The sequence below is a fragment of the Schistocerca serialis genome, chromosome 6 (genome assembly GCF_023864345.2).
Source record: "Schistocerca serialis cubense isolate TAMUIC-IGC-003099 chromosome 6, iqSchSeri2.2, whole genome shotgun sequence".
Taxonomy (NCBI): domain Eukaryota; kingdom Metazoa; phylum Arthropoda; class Insecta; order Orthoptera; family Acrididae; genus Schistocerca; species Schistocerca serialis.
Window position 1 is genome coordinate 328114897 of NC_064643.1, and position 14977 is coordinate 328129873.

Consider the following 14977-nt stretch of genomic DNA (forward strand, 5'->3'; position numbering starts at 1 on the left):
TGTTACTGGTCTTATTCAGATCATTAGAGGTAGCAGTAATTCACTCAGAAGTGGATAGAGAAACCACATTACCAGTGTGATTATTCAGCACAATAAAATGGAAATTACTAGTCTCGACCATCAATGGCTATCTTCTGGTCTTGAAACGTCAGTTCAGGACTAGCTGACATAAAGTGCTGTGTAATTCAAAGCAAAGGTTTTTAAAAAATGTGTTCGATAGTGTCAAAAGTGTCTGGAGTATAATGTTTGTCCTGTAGCACATTCAGCAGAAAGTATGTGGCTATGAGTCTCATAATACATACTTGATATGCATCTTTTATCATCTTTTCTAATTAAATGACCTCTGATTTTCAAGTGCACCTCAAATATCTAAATAGTACATAAAAACAGTAATAGGCTTTATTTTTGCTTGTGGTTTTTATTGAAAGTAAGGTAGCTTTGGATGCCTGAATTTGTCTTAAGGTAATGAAATAAGCATGTCATAAATGCCCTAGCTAAAAAATCTGTTGCTGCATGCTGGGAAATTTATTTGGGCCTAATGTATCAGTGAGTCTTCTAATGCTGAAAACCACCAGAATATTTTGTGTTCTAAGATCATCAGACAAAAAATAGCTATTCCTGATGCAGTAAGAAATGTTTTTTTTTAGACAAGTCAGTTATACTCAGACTACAGCAGTACATGATGAATGTTAACTGGTTAGAGCAAAATATTCGCCCCAAAACCTGAAAATATCAAATGATGTAATGAAGAAAACAAGAATCAGAAACTCAAGAAAGGTGATTTGAAGTGAGAAACTTCCATTTGTAAAAATATTAATCCAAAGGGTATCAATGAGACATACAGTCACTCAATTTCTTCAGACCATATTTTACATTTCTCATGCACAATGTGAAGTGGTAAGAATTTTGTTGTTAACAGATTTGATTGCTGTAAGTGAAACAATAAGATTATTGTTCTCTCAGTTTGTTGGGTGCATGATACAAAAGGCTAAGGAGATATAATGAAATTTAGTTTACACAGAAAATAGTGCAGTCCATAAAATATACGTGTTTGTGTAATATGATAGTTTTCCAGAAAGTAAGTTTCCCACATTGCCAAAAGATGTCTGTATATGCGATGTAGTAGATATGAGAGATGTAGAATGTGGTACTGTATGTGGGAATTGGTACTTCTTAGTCACTTGAAGTGTTGCTGTTATAGAGGCTAAAAATTATGACTATGATTTTTCTTCTACCAACCATGGGACTATGATTATGATAATGTAACAGGGAGTGAAAGGCTATTTACAATTTGTACAGAAACCAGATGGCAGTTATAAGAGTCGAGGGACATGAAAGGGAAGCAGTGGTTGGGAAGGGAGTGAGACAGGGTTGTAGCCTCTCCCCGATGCTATTCAATTTGTATATTGAGCAAGCAGTAAAGGAAACAAAAGAAAAGCTTGGAATAAGTATTAAAATCCATGGAGAAGAAATAAAAACTTTGAGGTTCGCCGATGACATTGTAATTCTGTCAGAAACAGCAAAGGACTTGGAAGAGCAGTTGAACAGAATGGACAGTGTCCTGAAAGGAGTGTATAAGATGAACATCAGCAAAAACAAAACAAGGATAATGGAATGTAGTCGAATTAAGATGAGTGATGCTGAGGGAATTAGATTAGGAAATGAGAGACTTAAAGTAGTAAAGGAGTTTTGGTATTTGGGGAGCAAAATAACTGATGATGGTCGAAGTAGAGAGGATATAAAATGTAGACTGGCAATGGCAAGGAAAGCGTTTCTGAAGAAGAGAAATTTGTTAACATCGAGTATTGATTTAAGTGTTAGGAAGTCATTTCTGAAAGTATTTGTATGGAGTGTAGCCATGTATGGAAGTGAAATGTGGACGATAAATACTTTAGACAAGAAGAGATTAGAAGCTTTCGAAATGTGGTGCTACAGAAGAATGCTGAAGATTATATGGGTAGATCACATAACTAATGAGGAGGTATTGAATAGAATGGGGAGAAGAGGAGTTTGTGGCACAACTTGACTAGAAGAAGGGATCGGTTGGTAGGACATATTCTGAGGCATCAAGGGATCACCAATTTAGTACTGGAGGGCAGCGTGGAGGGTAAAAATCGTAAAGGGAGACCAGGAGATGAGTACACTAAGCAGATTCAGAAGGATGTAGGCTGCAGTAGGTACTGGGAGATGAAGAAGCTTGCACAGGATAGAGTAGCATGGAGAGCTGCATCAAACCAGTCTCAGGACTGAAGACCACAACAACAACAACAACAGCATGTTTCAGTGCATGTAACGTAGTGATGACGGAATGTCATATGAGCAGTTCCTGTTTTCTGAAGTAAAAGTGTCTTTGGTGAAGAACACAATGTGTCACCAATACTTCATCAGTATTGACTGTGTACTGCAAATATGGATGCACATTTCAGAGACCCATCGTTTGATCAACCATTTTCTGAAGGTATCATTGTCTTGGAAATGGCAGCAAACTATTCCAAATAGAAGTAAGTGCAAGTGTTATCCAGATTCGTGACAGTTTTTCCTCACATAGTTCAGATTTTCTGCGGGAATTATGCCGCAAGATGTTGGGCTATTCATGTAATAATATAGAATTCTGCTCCTCCCAGTTTCACTGATTTCTTACATGTGATGAAATTGTCTGATAATCATTTGCATAATGATGAAAAGTGTCATGCATCTTTTGCTGGCTCTATGTGACAGATGTCCTTCCTGTTTCATGGTGTTGGTATTGTAAGCCCTCTTCCAGTAATTTTTAGACGTCCGACTGTGATTGTAATGGTTGGCAATTGGGTGATAGGATGAGAGACACTTCAGCCACGATTTCACAGAAGACTAAACTAGAGCCTAACTGTAATTATTTGCTACAAAATTAACCACAACAGCAGGTCATGCTCTTCTGAAATAAAAGATGGTGTCCTTTAACTTGACTTGTTCAACTTCAAACAATGGAAAACATGTCTAACAGTATCGCACTCGTTCCTTTCATGATACTGACAAATTTCAAAGTTCATGTACTCCAAAAAAGGCGCCACAAGTGGTTCAACGTTATTTCTCTCAGTGCACTACTGGACACTTTATAATTCAACTTCACGTATTTGTAGCTCACAACTCATTCATTAAACGTTCACTTCACCAAGTCTGCCCCACTACTGCCTTGTGCTCTTAACTTGCATTGCCGAGACAACATGACACTGCCCTGTCCACCGAAAAGGGCAGGAAACTGCAGAAAGTTATAGAAGCTAGGGCTCACCAGCCAGCACCTGCTGCTAAGTAGTTTGCTGCCAAGGACACTGATCAGAGTGTCCTTACAATATTATGCACATAGTGTAGACTTCGTGGTAAATAACTTCGGAAGTCCTGTTGGCAAATGACTGTCACCCACTTATTTCAGGCTGTGATGCAGGAAAACTAAAATGATCCCACCTTGTGATAAGTGTTTAAGTTATGGCAAGGAATATGTTTGGAAGTAGCTCAATGATTATTGAATCTACTCCAAAAAATATTGTCAGTTTACTGTGTTTTCTTTTTGTTTAAAGCTCTAGAGACACATATTTCTGGGTAATCTTAATACTGTTGTTATGTAACAGAATACTGTTGCAGGATTGGAGATACAAAAACTTTTTCTTGACAACAGAAATTTTTGGTTAGGTCATTTTGCTAACTGGGTGTCTATTGATATATTTCACCTTCTTTCATTGACCATTAAATTTTTTGTCAGGTATACAAAGTGTGACAATGAGCTTCAAACTTGACTATTTTTATTTTTTTGTTTGTGACTACTATTTTGAGTAAGCATGTTTTCATTCATCACTATAGTGAACAAAAGTGGTTTTGGGATAAATTATGAATTTTGAGATGATATTTTATCTTTTTGTCCTTCTATCAGTTATGTATTTTGAAACTGTTTATTTTCCTTACAGCAAATCTTTGAGGGTCACTCATACATTACACGAAGCACTGCATGTTGGTTGCCTTATGGGTATTGATTAAAATTACTTACATTTCTCATGTCAATAATTTGTCAGTTTTTGAGAATAAGAAATAGCTTTTTAAATATTCATTTGGTATTTCAGCCCCTATTACTACCTGAGTTTCATAATTCTCAAATAATGAGCTGTTCATAGAAGTAGGTCGCTGTAAATTTTATTAATCAGATGTTTTGTTTCAGCTTCATTCGATTCATTTATTCTCTCTCACCTCAGAAAAACTAAATAGGACTGATGTTTTTCTTTTGTTATTTTAGCGTCTTGCAACTGGAAAATGGTGGCTCAAGGTAAAGTATGGGTGCTTCTTCATTAACCAAGATGAGGGGATAGTTTGTTTAATGTGCAGTGCATCAGTGAAATTCCTTAAAAAATTATGGTGTGAAGTAACAGCTTCACTTATGTGACACTTTCTCCTGCTTGGTGTTGCTTTTTTGCTTGTATTATTTGACATATACCCTCCTTGTTTCTTGCTGTTGATGATATGCATGTAGAGTAGACATCGTGGCAAATAACTTATTGTGTCCAATTGGCTGCATAATCATTACAGGCCTAATGTATTTCTTTACGTATCTCTTTCGCTGCCTGTTACTTCAATGGTAAAATGGAATGTAGGTGTACAAAATACTTGCTTTTTATTGTACAAGACTCACAGCTTCATTTTACTTCATGCCTGGATTTAAATTTTGGTTTAAAATAATTTGTGAATCTGTTTGTCGATGTATGTGGGAACATGCACGTATGAATGATGGCTTTTTTTAACTTGTAGGTTGTATTCTTGTGTTTTTGAAATGTATGAAATAATAATAGCCTCTTTGTTTTTACATCAGTACTCATGAATAAATACACAGCTCTAACAGTGTCTATTGGTACTGGTATCATTAGTGTTGTCCTCTTTCAAAATACAAATTTTTCTGTTATTAAGGGGTTGTACTTTATACACCAAACATCTTTCAAGGTTCTACTAAGGAAGTATATGCTTAATATAAAGTAATGAAGTTTAAGTTCTAAATGAAGTGACAAGAACTCCCTTGCCCAGTATGCTAAAAGTATGCTCATGACCCATTATGACACTCCACTGAAACAACTGTACCACCACCTTTGCCACACCTTTTATAATCTATCATCAAGCCGTGAAATGAGGGATATCCTACCCAAGATCATTCCCACCCTCCTAAGGGGTTTTCCATAGCCCACCCAACCCTAAGCAACCCTAAAAAACATTCTAGTTCATCCCTATCGAAAGGGATCATATCACTGTTGAAGATCGAAGTGCAAGACCTGTAATATACCAGCTGTGCAGTAATCCCTGCACAGCTTTTTATGTTGGTGTGACAAACAACCAATTGTTCACCAGAATGAGTAGCCACCACCAAACTGTGGCCATAAACAAATTTTACCACCACGTGGCACTACACGCTTGATTCCAATGGCTGTTTCTCAACCCAGGCCATCTGGACCCCTCCACCACCATATTTTCTGAACTACACAGATGGGAGTTATCCTTGCAACACATCCTTTGCTCCTGAACCCTCCTGGGCTCCATTTCCATAACTCGCTGTTCCCACATTCTCCACCCACCAGTTTTCCCTTCCTTGGTCCTATCAACCCCTTTCAATTTATGTCTCCAACTCACCTTCATCATGTGCCACTCCTAACTGGCTCTGGCATATGTGCATTGCTTGCTTTGTCAATATGCCTGCAACCCCTCCCGCCTGTATTCTTAACTAGCAGATCAGCTGCCTCCCTCCGAGTCACTAGCTACCCACCCTCAACCACTTCTGCCTTCGACTGCTCTTTCCCAGTATCCACCACACTTGACAACCTGCATCCTATCCAGTCCACCTACCGAACTGCGATCATGGTTGCATTCTGCGTCCAACTGGTGCCACGTAGGAGCTCAGGTGTGTGTGTGTGTGTGTGTGTGTGTGTGTGTGTTTGTGAGTGTGTGTGTGTGTGTTTCAACACTTCTGCTATTTGGTGAGTGGTCTCCATTTGTCCTAAATTATTCAAATAATGAAGTTTGTTGCTCACATGATTGCTCATGTACCACGCAAAAATGTAGATGGGAAATGAAGACTGTACAACAGTGACAACAAAATCATACATAATGAGACCATTGTTGACAAGATGGCCATAAATAAAATCTTCTGATCAGTTGCAAGGCCACTTTGACAAAGCAAAGCAGACATGAAATTTTAAGTTAAACATGAGATGAAGATGACTTACAAGGTCATTGATCATGTGGGGTAGTCACAGTGCATGAAACTTCATTGATTTCTGTTGGGGAAGAGAAAAAGGTTGCAGAAACATTGATCGAACAACAGTAGAATTGGTCAAGGACAGAAATTGAGATTTACAAAATTCAGAACAGAGGGCAATGGAAGTAAAGTGATGCGAGAGACAAAAAGCAGAAAAAATGATGGTTTACTTATGAATGACTGAATAAACTTGAACTCTGAATTAAGGCAGCCAGGAAAAATAATTCAAAAAGAAAAGTATTTTTGGTTTTGACTTCAGAAACTGTGCTGAAGTTTTTCGTCAAAAGTAACAAGCCTCAGAAGGAAAATCTCTGAATTGTTTCTGTAGTCGTTTACCTTTTCTGTTTTTTGAGAATTATGTTCATGTACCCATACCTTGTTCTGAAGAACAAATTGACTGCCAGTGGAGAATAGAACTGCACAATGTTTTCAGTTCATCTTTAGCCACATGTGCAGTATGCCTGTGGCAGCAACAGTTGCAAGGTTTTGTACTGAACACATTTATGTGCTTCCAATTAACATGCACTATTGAGTTCACTTTGCTAGATTGCAATAGCCTCTTCATATAGATAACATCATTCCTTTTCCAAGACATACAAGTATCTCAGCAGTAGCAATAGATCATCAGTGATCAGTGTGCTCCATCTTTAAGTTATAAGTTTGACAACTAGTTCTCAGATAGGTTGGAGTCAGCAACTAATCACATTAAAATAAAATGAACTGCTTCAAGTACTTACTGTTCACAGTAGCCTACACAGTATGTGCGACTTATGCGGCAAACAAAGTTGGAGTTGTTGTGAAAACAAGAGTCATTTAATCAAATGTTTAACACAAACTGTGACCACTAGTCAAGAAATACATGAATTTACAACATAGAGAAACACCACACAATTGAGAGTCAATTCCTTCATTGAAGCTATTATTACATTTGTTGTAACAACAGTATTGAAAGGATAGATTGCGACTCACCACACAGAGGAGGCATTGAGTCACAGACAGGCATTGTGAAAAAGAATAAATTTCTTTTATTTCTATCTATTATCACAAATTATATTCGTAACCATGTCGCAGCTTGTGAAAAGAGTAAAAAAGATTGCCGAAATATTTAAGCTTTCAGACAAAGTCCTTCTTCTGAAATAGCAAACATATGCACGACTCCGCACACATGTACACTGTCTCCCTACACTGGGGCCTGACTGTGTATGTGGCAGCATCTGATGTGAGCAACAGTCTGATGGGCTAGGTCGTAGGCGTAAAGAGGTGGCATGGGGCACAGAGGGCAAGGGATAGCAAGGTAGGTGCTGTGGTGCCTGTGGGAATGAGCAGGGACATTTTATTGGCAGAACAGACAATGTGTGTAGTACTGGAGTGGGAGCTGGGAGGAGGATAGATAGGTGGAGGACAGAAACTAGTGAAGGTTGAGGCCAGAGGAGTTATGGAAATGATTGGTATTTTGTAAGGAGCATTCCCACCTGTGCGATTCAGAAAAGCTAGTGCTGGTAGAAAGAATTCATATGACGCAGACTGTGAAGCAGTCATTAAAGTGAAGCACATCGTGTTGGGCAACATGTTCAGCAGGTGGGTGGACGCTGTCTCTTGGCTGCAATTAGGTGGTGCCCCATCATGTGGACAGATAGCTTGTTAGTTGTAATGGCCCCATAGAACACAGCACAGTGGTTTCAGCTTAGCTTGTAGATCACATGTCTGCTTTTACTGGTAGCCCTGCTTTCGATGGGATAGGTGATGCCTGTGACAGGACTGAAGTGGTTAGTGATGGGGGGCTGTATGGGACAGGTCTTGCATCTAGGTGTATTTCAGGGATAGGGGTATCTACTTCATGGCTGTGAGCTTTGAGGCAAGGAGCTGGTACAGGGATGGAGTAGGGATGAACAAGCATACTGCATAGGTTTGCTGAGTGGCCAAATACTACTATGAGAGGGTTGAGGAGGATGTTCCTCATTTGAGGACACAATGAGAGGTAGTTGAAACCATGTCTAGTTGCTCCAATTCTCGGTGGAACTGAGATGCTTTTCTATGCTTCTATCCCATGGACACACCTAATAGTCTTTTCCTCTTTTCTACTCCCCCTCCCCCCCCCCCCTCGACCCTTCCCCCAACCCCACCCCCTCCTCCAAACTCTACCCCCCCCCTCCTCCCCGTTTCCCCCCCTCCCAGCACAGCCATCTGACACTGCACCTGATAGCCCTGTCCTGACCGCATTATCTTCCTGCATGCTCCCACAGGCAGCACAGCATCTTCCCTGCCCCTGTCCTGCAATCCCTCTTCCCTCTTTGCCCCATGCCTCCTCCTTACCTCCACCTCTCACCGCAGCAAATTGCTGCTTATGTCAGATGCAGTTGCAGCCAGGTTCCAAGATCTGGAGACAATGGCTGTGTGTGTGTGTGTGTGTGTGTAATTTGCACTTGCGTGAATGTGTGTGTTTTCTGTTTTGGATGCAGGACTTTGCCCAAATGCTTAAATATTTCAGCGGTCTTTTTCATTGTGTATGTCTGCGACCCAACACCTCTTTTGTCTGGTAAGTAGCAATATATCCTTTCCATATAGTTATTATTCCATCCTGGACTTGCTGTTGTTTGGTTGTACAGGGCAAGCCATTTATAGTGTTGTGGCCATCTTGCTCCAAAATGAAGCAGAAAATTGAAAATGTTTCCATACAAAATTTTCAGTATTCATATGGAGACATAAGAAAGTGACCGTAACTCAGCCTTAAAATACCATTCTCAATGGTTTTTCAGAGTCAAATTACTTGTTTTTAAAAATGGGTTAGTGTGTTTTCTTTTATGGAAATGGAAAGGGCATTCAGTGTTTAGTATAAAAGATGTAGTACATTTATCCACTACTGGTGATAGGTGATGTGATATTGGGCAAATAGAACTGCAGATGGTTTTCACACACTTTGACTTTACTGGCATCCATGTACATACAATATGTACAGTACTTGTACAATGCATAACCATAATACATGTTCACATTACAAACAATTTCAGTTTAGTAAATGCTCAAAGTTACGGCCATTAACTTTTATGCATTTCCGAAAACGCACTTCAAAAGATCATTGAACATTCCTCAGATTTCTTTGCTGATTCTTGTACAGGCATTTCTGATTTGTTGAAACACATTTTCGGGTGTGGTTGACATTTCTCGAGAAACTTTGTTTTTAATGTATCCCCATCAGAAAAAATCTGGAGATGTGAGATCCACAGAGCGAGCAGGCCAGTGGACAGCCCCTCTGCGTCCTATCCATTGATCAGGATAATCTCTGTTTAGTATTTCTGGAGCTCTAGCTGAGTAATGAGGTGGGCAACCATCATGTTGATACCACATGGCACCCCATTCCACAAGGGACACATCTTGAAACAATGCTGGAAGTTCTTGGTCCAGCAACATTCCGTATTTCTGGCCATTCAGTTTACCTTCAGTGAAGTATGGTCCAGTGATACATAATCCGAGAATTCCAGTGAAGCTGTTGTTATTTGTTGGCACGTTATGCATGATTTGTGCCCATTTCATGTCATTGGCACCAAACTGGCAGTGAAATTGTGGAGGCTGGACAGTCCTCTAACCACATTATTTTTTCATGTTACCAGTGATATACAATGGAAATTGCAGCTTGTTTTATTTTGCAAATTCCGGGTTATAAATTCTTCTCTCATTTTGTTACTGCTATACTTCCTGCATATTACTGGCAGACTGATTTTGTTAGATCTCTCCATGGAGTTACTTTCTAGCCACCTTAACTACTTTCATCTTTATTCTAAATATATGGATGAATGCAAGTGATTTTATTTCTGTTGTAGGCTGAAACATTAAAATAGAATCTGTGATTTCTTATGGTATTTCTGTTGTGGACTGGCCAGACAGTCAATCCACTATGACCGGTAGCCGAAAGGCACGCGTTAAGCTCACGCAGGCTGGCGTGAGGTCTGGAACAGGACAATGTCTTGAGACTAGCAAAAAAGGTACGTAGCTTCTGGAATACTTAACTTTATTCCATAATTGGTGAACATCGCTCTTGACGGTACGTGCATCACAAGATAAATAGCAAATGATAAAGGCGCCTTGCTAGGTCGTAGCAAATGACGTAGCTGAAGGCTATGCTAACTATCGTCTTGGCAAATGAGAGCGTAATTTGTCAGTGAACCATCGCTAGCAAAGTCGGCTGTACAACTGGGGCGAGTGCTAGGAAGTCTCTCTAGACCTGCCGTGTGGCGGCGCTCAGTCTGCAGTCACTGATAGTGGCGACACGCGAGTCCGACGTATGCTAACGGACCGCGGCTGATTTAAAGGCTACCACCTAGCAAATGTGGTGTCTGGAGGTGACACCACATTCCTCCCCCACAAATCGGCAGACGGTTGTGGCATAAGGCTTCCGCCCGCCGTGGAGAGGACCCCATGTTGGCATATGCGACGAGGTGGGGAGCCTAACAACAGGTGAGGCTGTGCCACCCGCACCCTGCCATTCGGACCGAGGGGAGCTAGGAAACACCTGAAAATCTGCTTCAGGGTGCACGCCAACATGTGGTGTATGCGCCCTTAGAGAGACAGGAGGGGCCGAAGGGTCGACCTCCATCGGGCTGGGGCACCCGACGGGCGAAGACGACATAAGGTCCGGAGCGGGCAAGAGGTCCATGGCGGAGGACAACTGGTCACGGGAAGCGATCGGTGGCGCGTGACCCAGGGAGGCGCCCGACAGTTGCAGTGACGCGTCCACTGCGGGCATCGCCGGCAGGAGAATAGGCGGCGGCGCGTCGCCATGGGGCAAAATGGAAGGCAGCGTCGGTAACACCTGGGGCTGAGGCGAGCCAGTAGATGGGTCCCCAGCGGAAATGGAAGAGGCGTGGCGTACATAGCGATGATAATAATTTATTTTGCCCAACACACTCTGTAGCTGCTTCAAATTCTGCAGCGAAGGCAAGTCTTGTATGGCACGGAGGTGCTCTGGACTCGGATGTATGCCTTGGGCATTGAGTACATGGCCCAGATAGGGTAAGTCACGAGCAAAAAACACACATTTGTCCGTCCGCAAGCGAAGACCATTTTGTCGCAAGACCTGAAATAATGTTCTGAGATTGGCTAAATGTTCTTCTTCCGTCTTTCCGGAGTTCACAATATCGTCCAGATAGTTTGCTGCAGTAGGGACCGACGCACAAACAGTTTGTAAATATTGCTGAAACAATGCAGGGGCGGATGCACACCCGAATGGCAGTCGTTTGAATTGGTACAAACCAAGATGCGTGTTAACCACCAAAACGCGCTGGGATTCTTCGTCCACCGGTATTTGCAAGTACGCATCTGCTAGGTCCAACTTCGAAAAATATTTACCCGAGCACAGTTTGTCAAAAAGATCTTCTGGGCGGGGTACAGGAAAAATTGCATTCACTAGTTGTGGATTCACTGTTGCCTTGAAGTCCACACAAAGTCTCAATTTTCCGGAAGGTTTTGGCAAAATTACTAAGGGTGATGCCCAGAGAGAAGCCTGTACACGTTGAATCACACCTTGTGATTCCAAATCGTTTAATGTTCTTGCAACCTCATCACGCAATGCGTGGGGAACATTGCGCGCTCTGTAAAATTTCGGTTGCGCGTTGACTTTCAGTTCCAAATGTGCTTTAGTTCTTAGCGCAACCGAGGCCCGGTGCAAAAATTTCTGCAAATTCTTCACATAGACGAGAAACACTGGCTGAAGGCACAGTCTGGTTCACTGATAGGACCTGATTTACTATAGACAAGTTAAACAACCGAAACAAATCGAAACCAAACAAGTTCACTGCAGAAGAAGAACGAAGGACGTACAATGACACAAGTTTTGTTTGTCCCTTGTATGTTGCAAGAAGGCTGCACTGTCCTCACACAGGGAGCCCGTGACCTGAATATGTAGTTAGCTTAACATTTGCGGCACGCAACGGAGGTATGCCCAGCTGTTTGTACGTGTCGTGATTGATCAGAGAAACTGCAGCTCCGGTATCGAGCTGGAACGGTATCACTTTGCCGTTAATGTCCAAGTCTACAAAAAGTTTATTGTCCTGCTGACGACAAGAGCGACTGTCGCGTGCATCGTGAAGTGACACTGGTACAAAATCACTTGCGACTGGACGGGATTTCCGGCGATGTCGACGCACACGATTTGAGGGACGAACACAGTCACTGTTAGAGAGAGTGGCACTGGGCGGAGTGGCATGAACTATATGAATTTCCATAGACGAAGTGTCACGAGCCTGAGAATCCTTGGTTCGATTCCGGCGCGAAGCAAAGGGCCTGAAATGGTTGTGTGTGTCCGATCTGAGCTTTTTCTGGCAAACACTTTGGACATGGCCTTTTTTATTACAGAAAAAGCAAATAGCGTGGCGTGATGGGCAATTCTCACACGAATGTCTAGTAGCACACCGCGGGCATGATTTTAGCACTGCATTCGCTTGCTTGCGCGGCACATGTGGCTGAGAGCTTGGCGGCAGCTGCGTGGACGGGCGCGAGGGCTGTTTACTGTTCCGTGCAGCGCACCCGGCAGGCCGGTTAACACGACACACGGCTGGCGAAGTTTCAAACGGTTCCTGAGCAAAATCAAGTGTGTCCTGTCGATCCAATATGTCCATCACTTGTTGAAGGGAGGGATTGCCCAGTTTCAAAATCTGTTCCCGTATATGAACATCAGAAATGTTCTGTGCAATAGCATCACGTACCATAGTATCTGAATAAGGGAGTCCACATTCACACTCAAAAGCACAATCCCTAGTAAGGCAAGGTTGCAACCCACTCTCTATTAGTCTGACCAGCCGTACGTTTTGTACGAAAGGAGGTATACCTTTTTGCAACTACATTGACTGATTCTTTGAAATATGCATCTAATGCAACAAAATTTCGTCGTAGGACAGAGTTGCTACGTCGCGTCGGGGAAATAATTTCACTATCACACGGTACGTTTGGACGCCTACGGCGGAAAGGAGAAAAGGCTGCCGCTCATTACCTTGAATTCTGTAGGCGGCGAGATGGAATCCAAATTGGCATGACCACTCCGTCCAGCTTTCCAGTGCCGCATCAAAAGGACGAAAAGGTGGTGCAACTGCGTGATGTGGCTGCGTGAGCGGTGGAGCGGCGACTGCCGCATCGTTTTGCAGTGCATGTTGACCCTGTACGAGCTGTCCAAGGGCATCCAATGAGGCCTGCGTCTGCTGATTCTGCAAGCGATAAAATTCGAACAGTACATCTGGAGATTGTGGCGAAGCCATGACACAAGTAAATCAGGGCAATATCAATACGAACGCAAAATTCTCGTCGCCAACTGTTGTGGACTGGCCAGACAGCCAATCCACTATGACCGGTAGCCAAAAGGCAGGCGTTAAGCTCACGCAGGCTGGCGTGAGGTCTGGAACAGGACAATATCTTGAGACTAGCAAAAAAGGTACGTAGCTTCTGGAATACTTAACTTTAATCCATAATTGGTGAACATCGCTCTTGACGGTACATGCATCACAAGATAAATGGCAAATGATAAAGGCGCCTTGCTAGGTCGTAGCAAATGACGTAGCTGAAGGCTATGCTAACTATCGTCTCGGCAAATGAGAGCGTAATTTGTCAGTGAACCATCGCTAGCAAAGTCGGCTGTACAACTGGGGCGAGTGCTAGGAAGTCTCTCTAGGCCTGCCTTGTGGCGGCGCTCGGTCTGCAATCACTGATAGTGGTGACACGCGAGTCCGACATATACTAACGGACTGCAGCCGATTTAAAGGCTACCACCTAGCAAATGTGGTGTCTGGTGGTGACAATTTCCTCAGTTACTTTTAAGTAATATTGTGGCACAGTGGACTTATATTTTGGAGGAGTGAATTTCAAATCCTGATCACACCATCCAGATTGAGCATTTCCATATTTTCCCTAAATCACTTAAGATGAATACCACAATGGTTTCTTAGAATTTTGTTGTCTGACCTTACTGCATGAAGTGATTCAGTGAAAAACTGAACTTCCATTTAAAAAGACAGTAGTTGAAATCCATATCCAATCATTCAGATTTATGTTTATTGTAGTTACCCAAACTTACACGAAGGAAAGTCAGAATGAAATGCAGCAATATGGAAAGGATGGATTGCTATTCACCACATAGAGGAGGTTTGAGTGACAGACAGGTACAATGAAAAATACTTGTAAAATTTGGGCAAAGTCCTGCATCCAAAACAGAAAACACACACATTCACGCAAGTGCTTTTGGACAAAGTCCCTCTGAAACAGAAGAGAGAGACACTTTCACGCAAGCACAACTCTCATACTCAGGCCATTGTCTCTGTCTCCAGTGCCCATGTGTGGAGTTGTGTGTGTGTTTTTTCTATTTCAGAAGGACTTTGTCCGAAAGCTTAATATTTCAGCAGCCTTTTTCATTGTCACTTTCTGTGACTTAATGCATCCTCTCTGTGGTGAGTAGCAATTTACTCAAAACTGCTTTAGACAAATGCTGGGAAAGTTTGTTAGAAAAGGACATAACCAGTTTACTTCACCAATCTGAGCTTATCTCCATCTCCAATGACTTCCTTCGTTTTCTCAGTTCTTTAGACAAAGACACTAATAACTACAACATTTTTACCTGTTTCCATTTTAAATCAACAATATTTCTATTCAAAGATACTAGAAAATTTGGGGTGGAGTACAATTAAACCATCAACCAGTGGAGAGGCACGTAAAACGGGTATGCAAGCAATTCTGAGC

At 42.1% G+C, this 14977-nt stretch overlaps 1 protein-coding gene across 4 annotated transcripts in view; it reads left to right on the forward strand.

Moving 5' to 3' along the window:
* Nucleotides 1–14977, forward strand: part of LOC126483988 (GATOR complex protein WDR59) — a 292472-nt gene that overhangs the window by 206052 nt on the left and 71443 nt on the right. For 2 of the 4 annotated variants that reach the window (XM_050107289.1, XM_050107292.1), the window contains one exon: nt 4262–4291. The exons of the other annotated variants lie outside the window; for them this stretch is intronic. In XM_050107289.1, coding sequence (XP_049963246.1) covers nt 4262–4291 — 30 coding nt within the window. The remainder of the gene's footprint in view (nt 1–4261; nt 4292–14977) is intronic. 4 annotated transcript variants of the gene reach the window in all.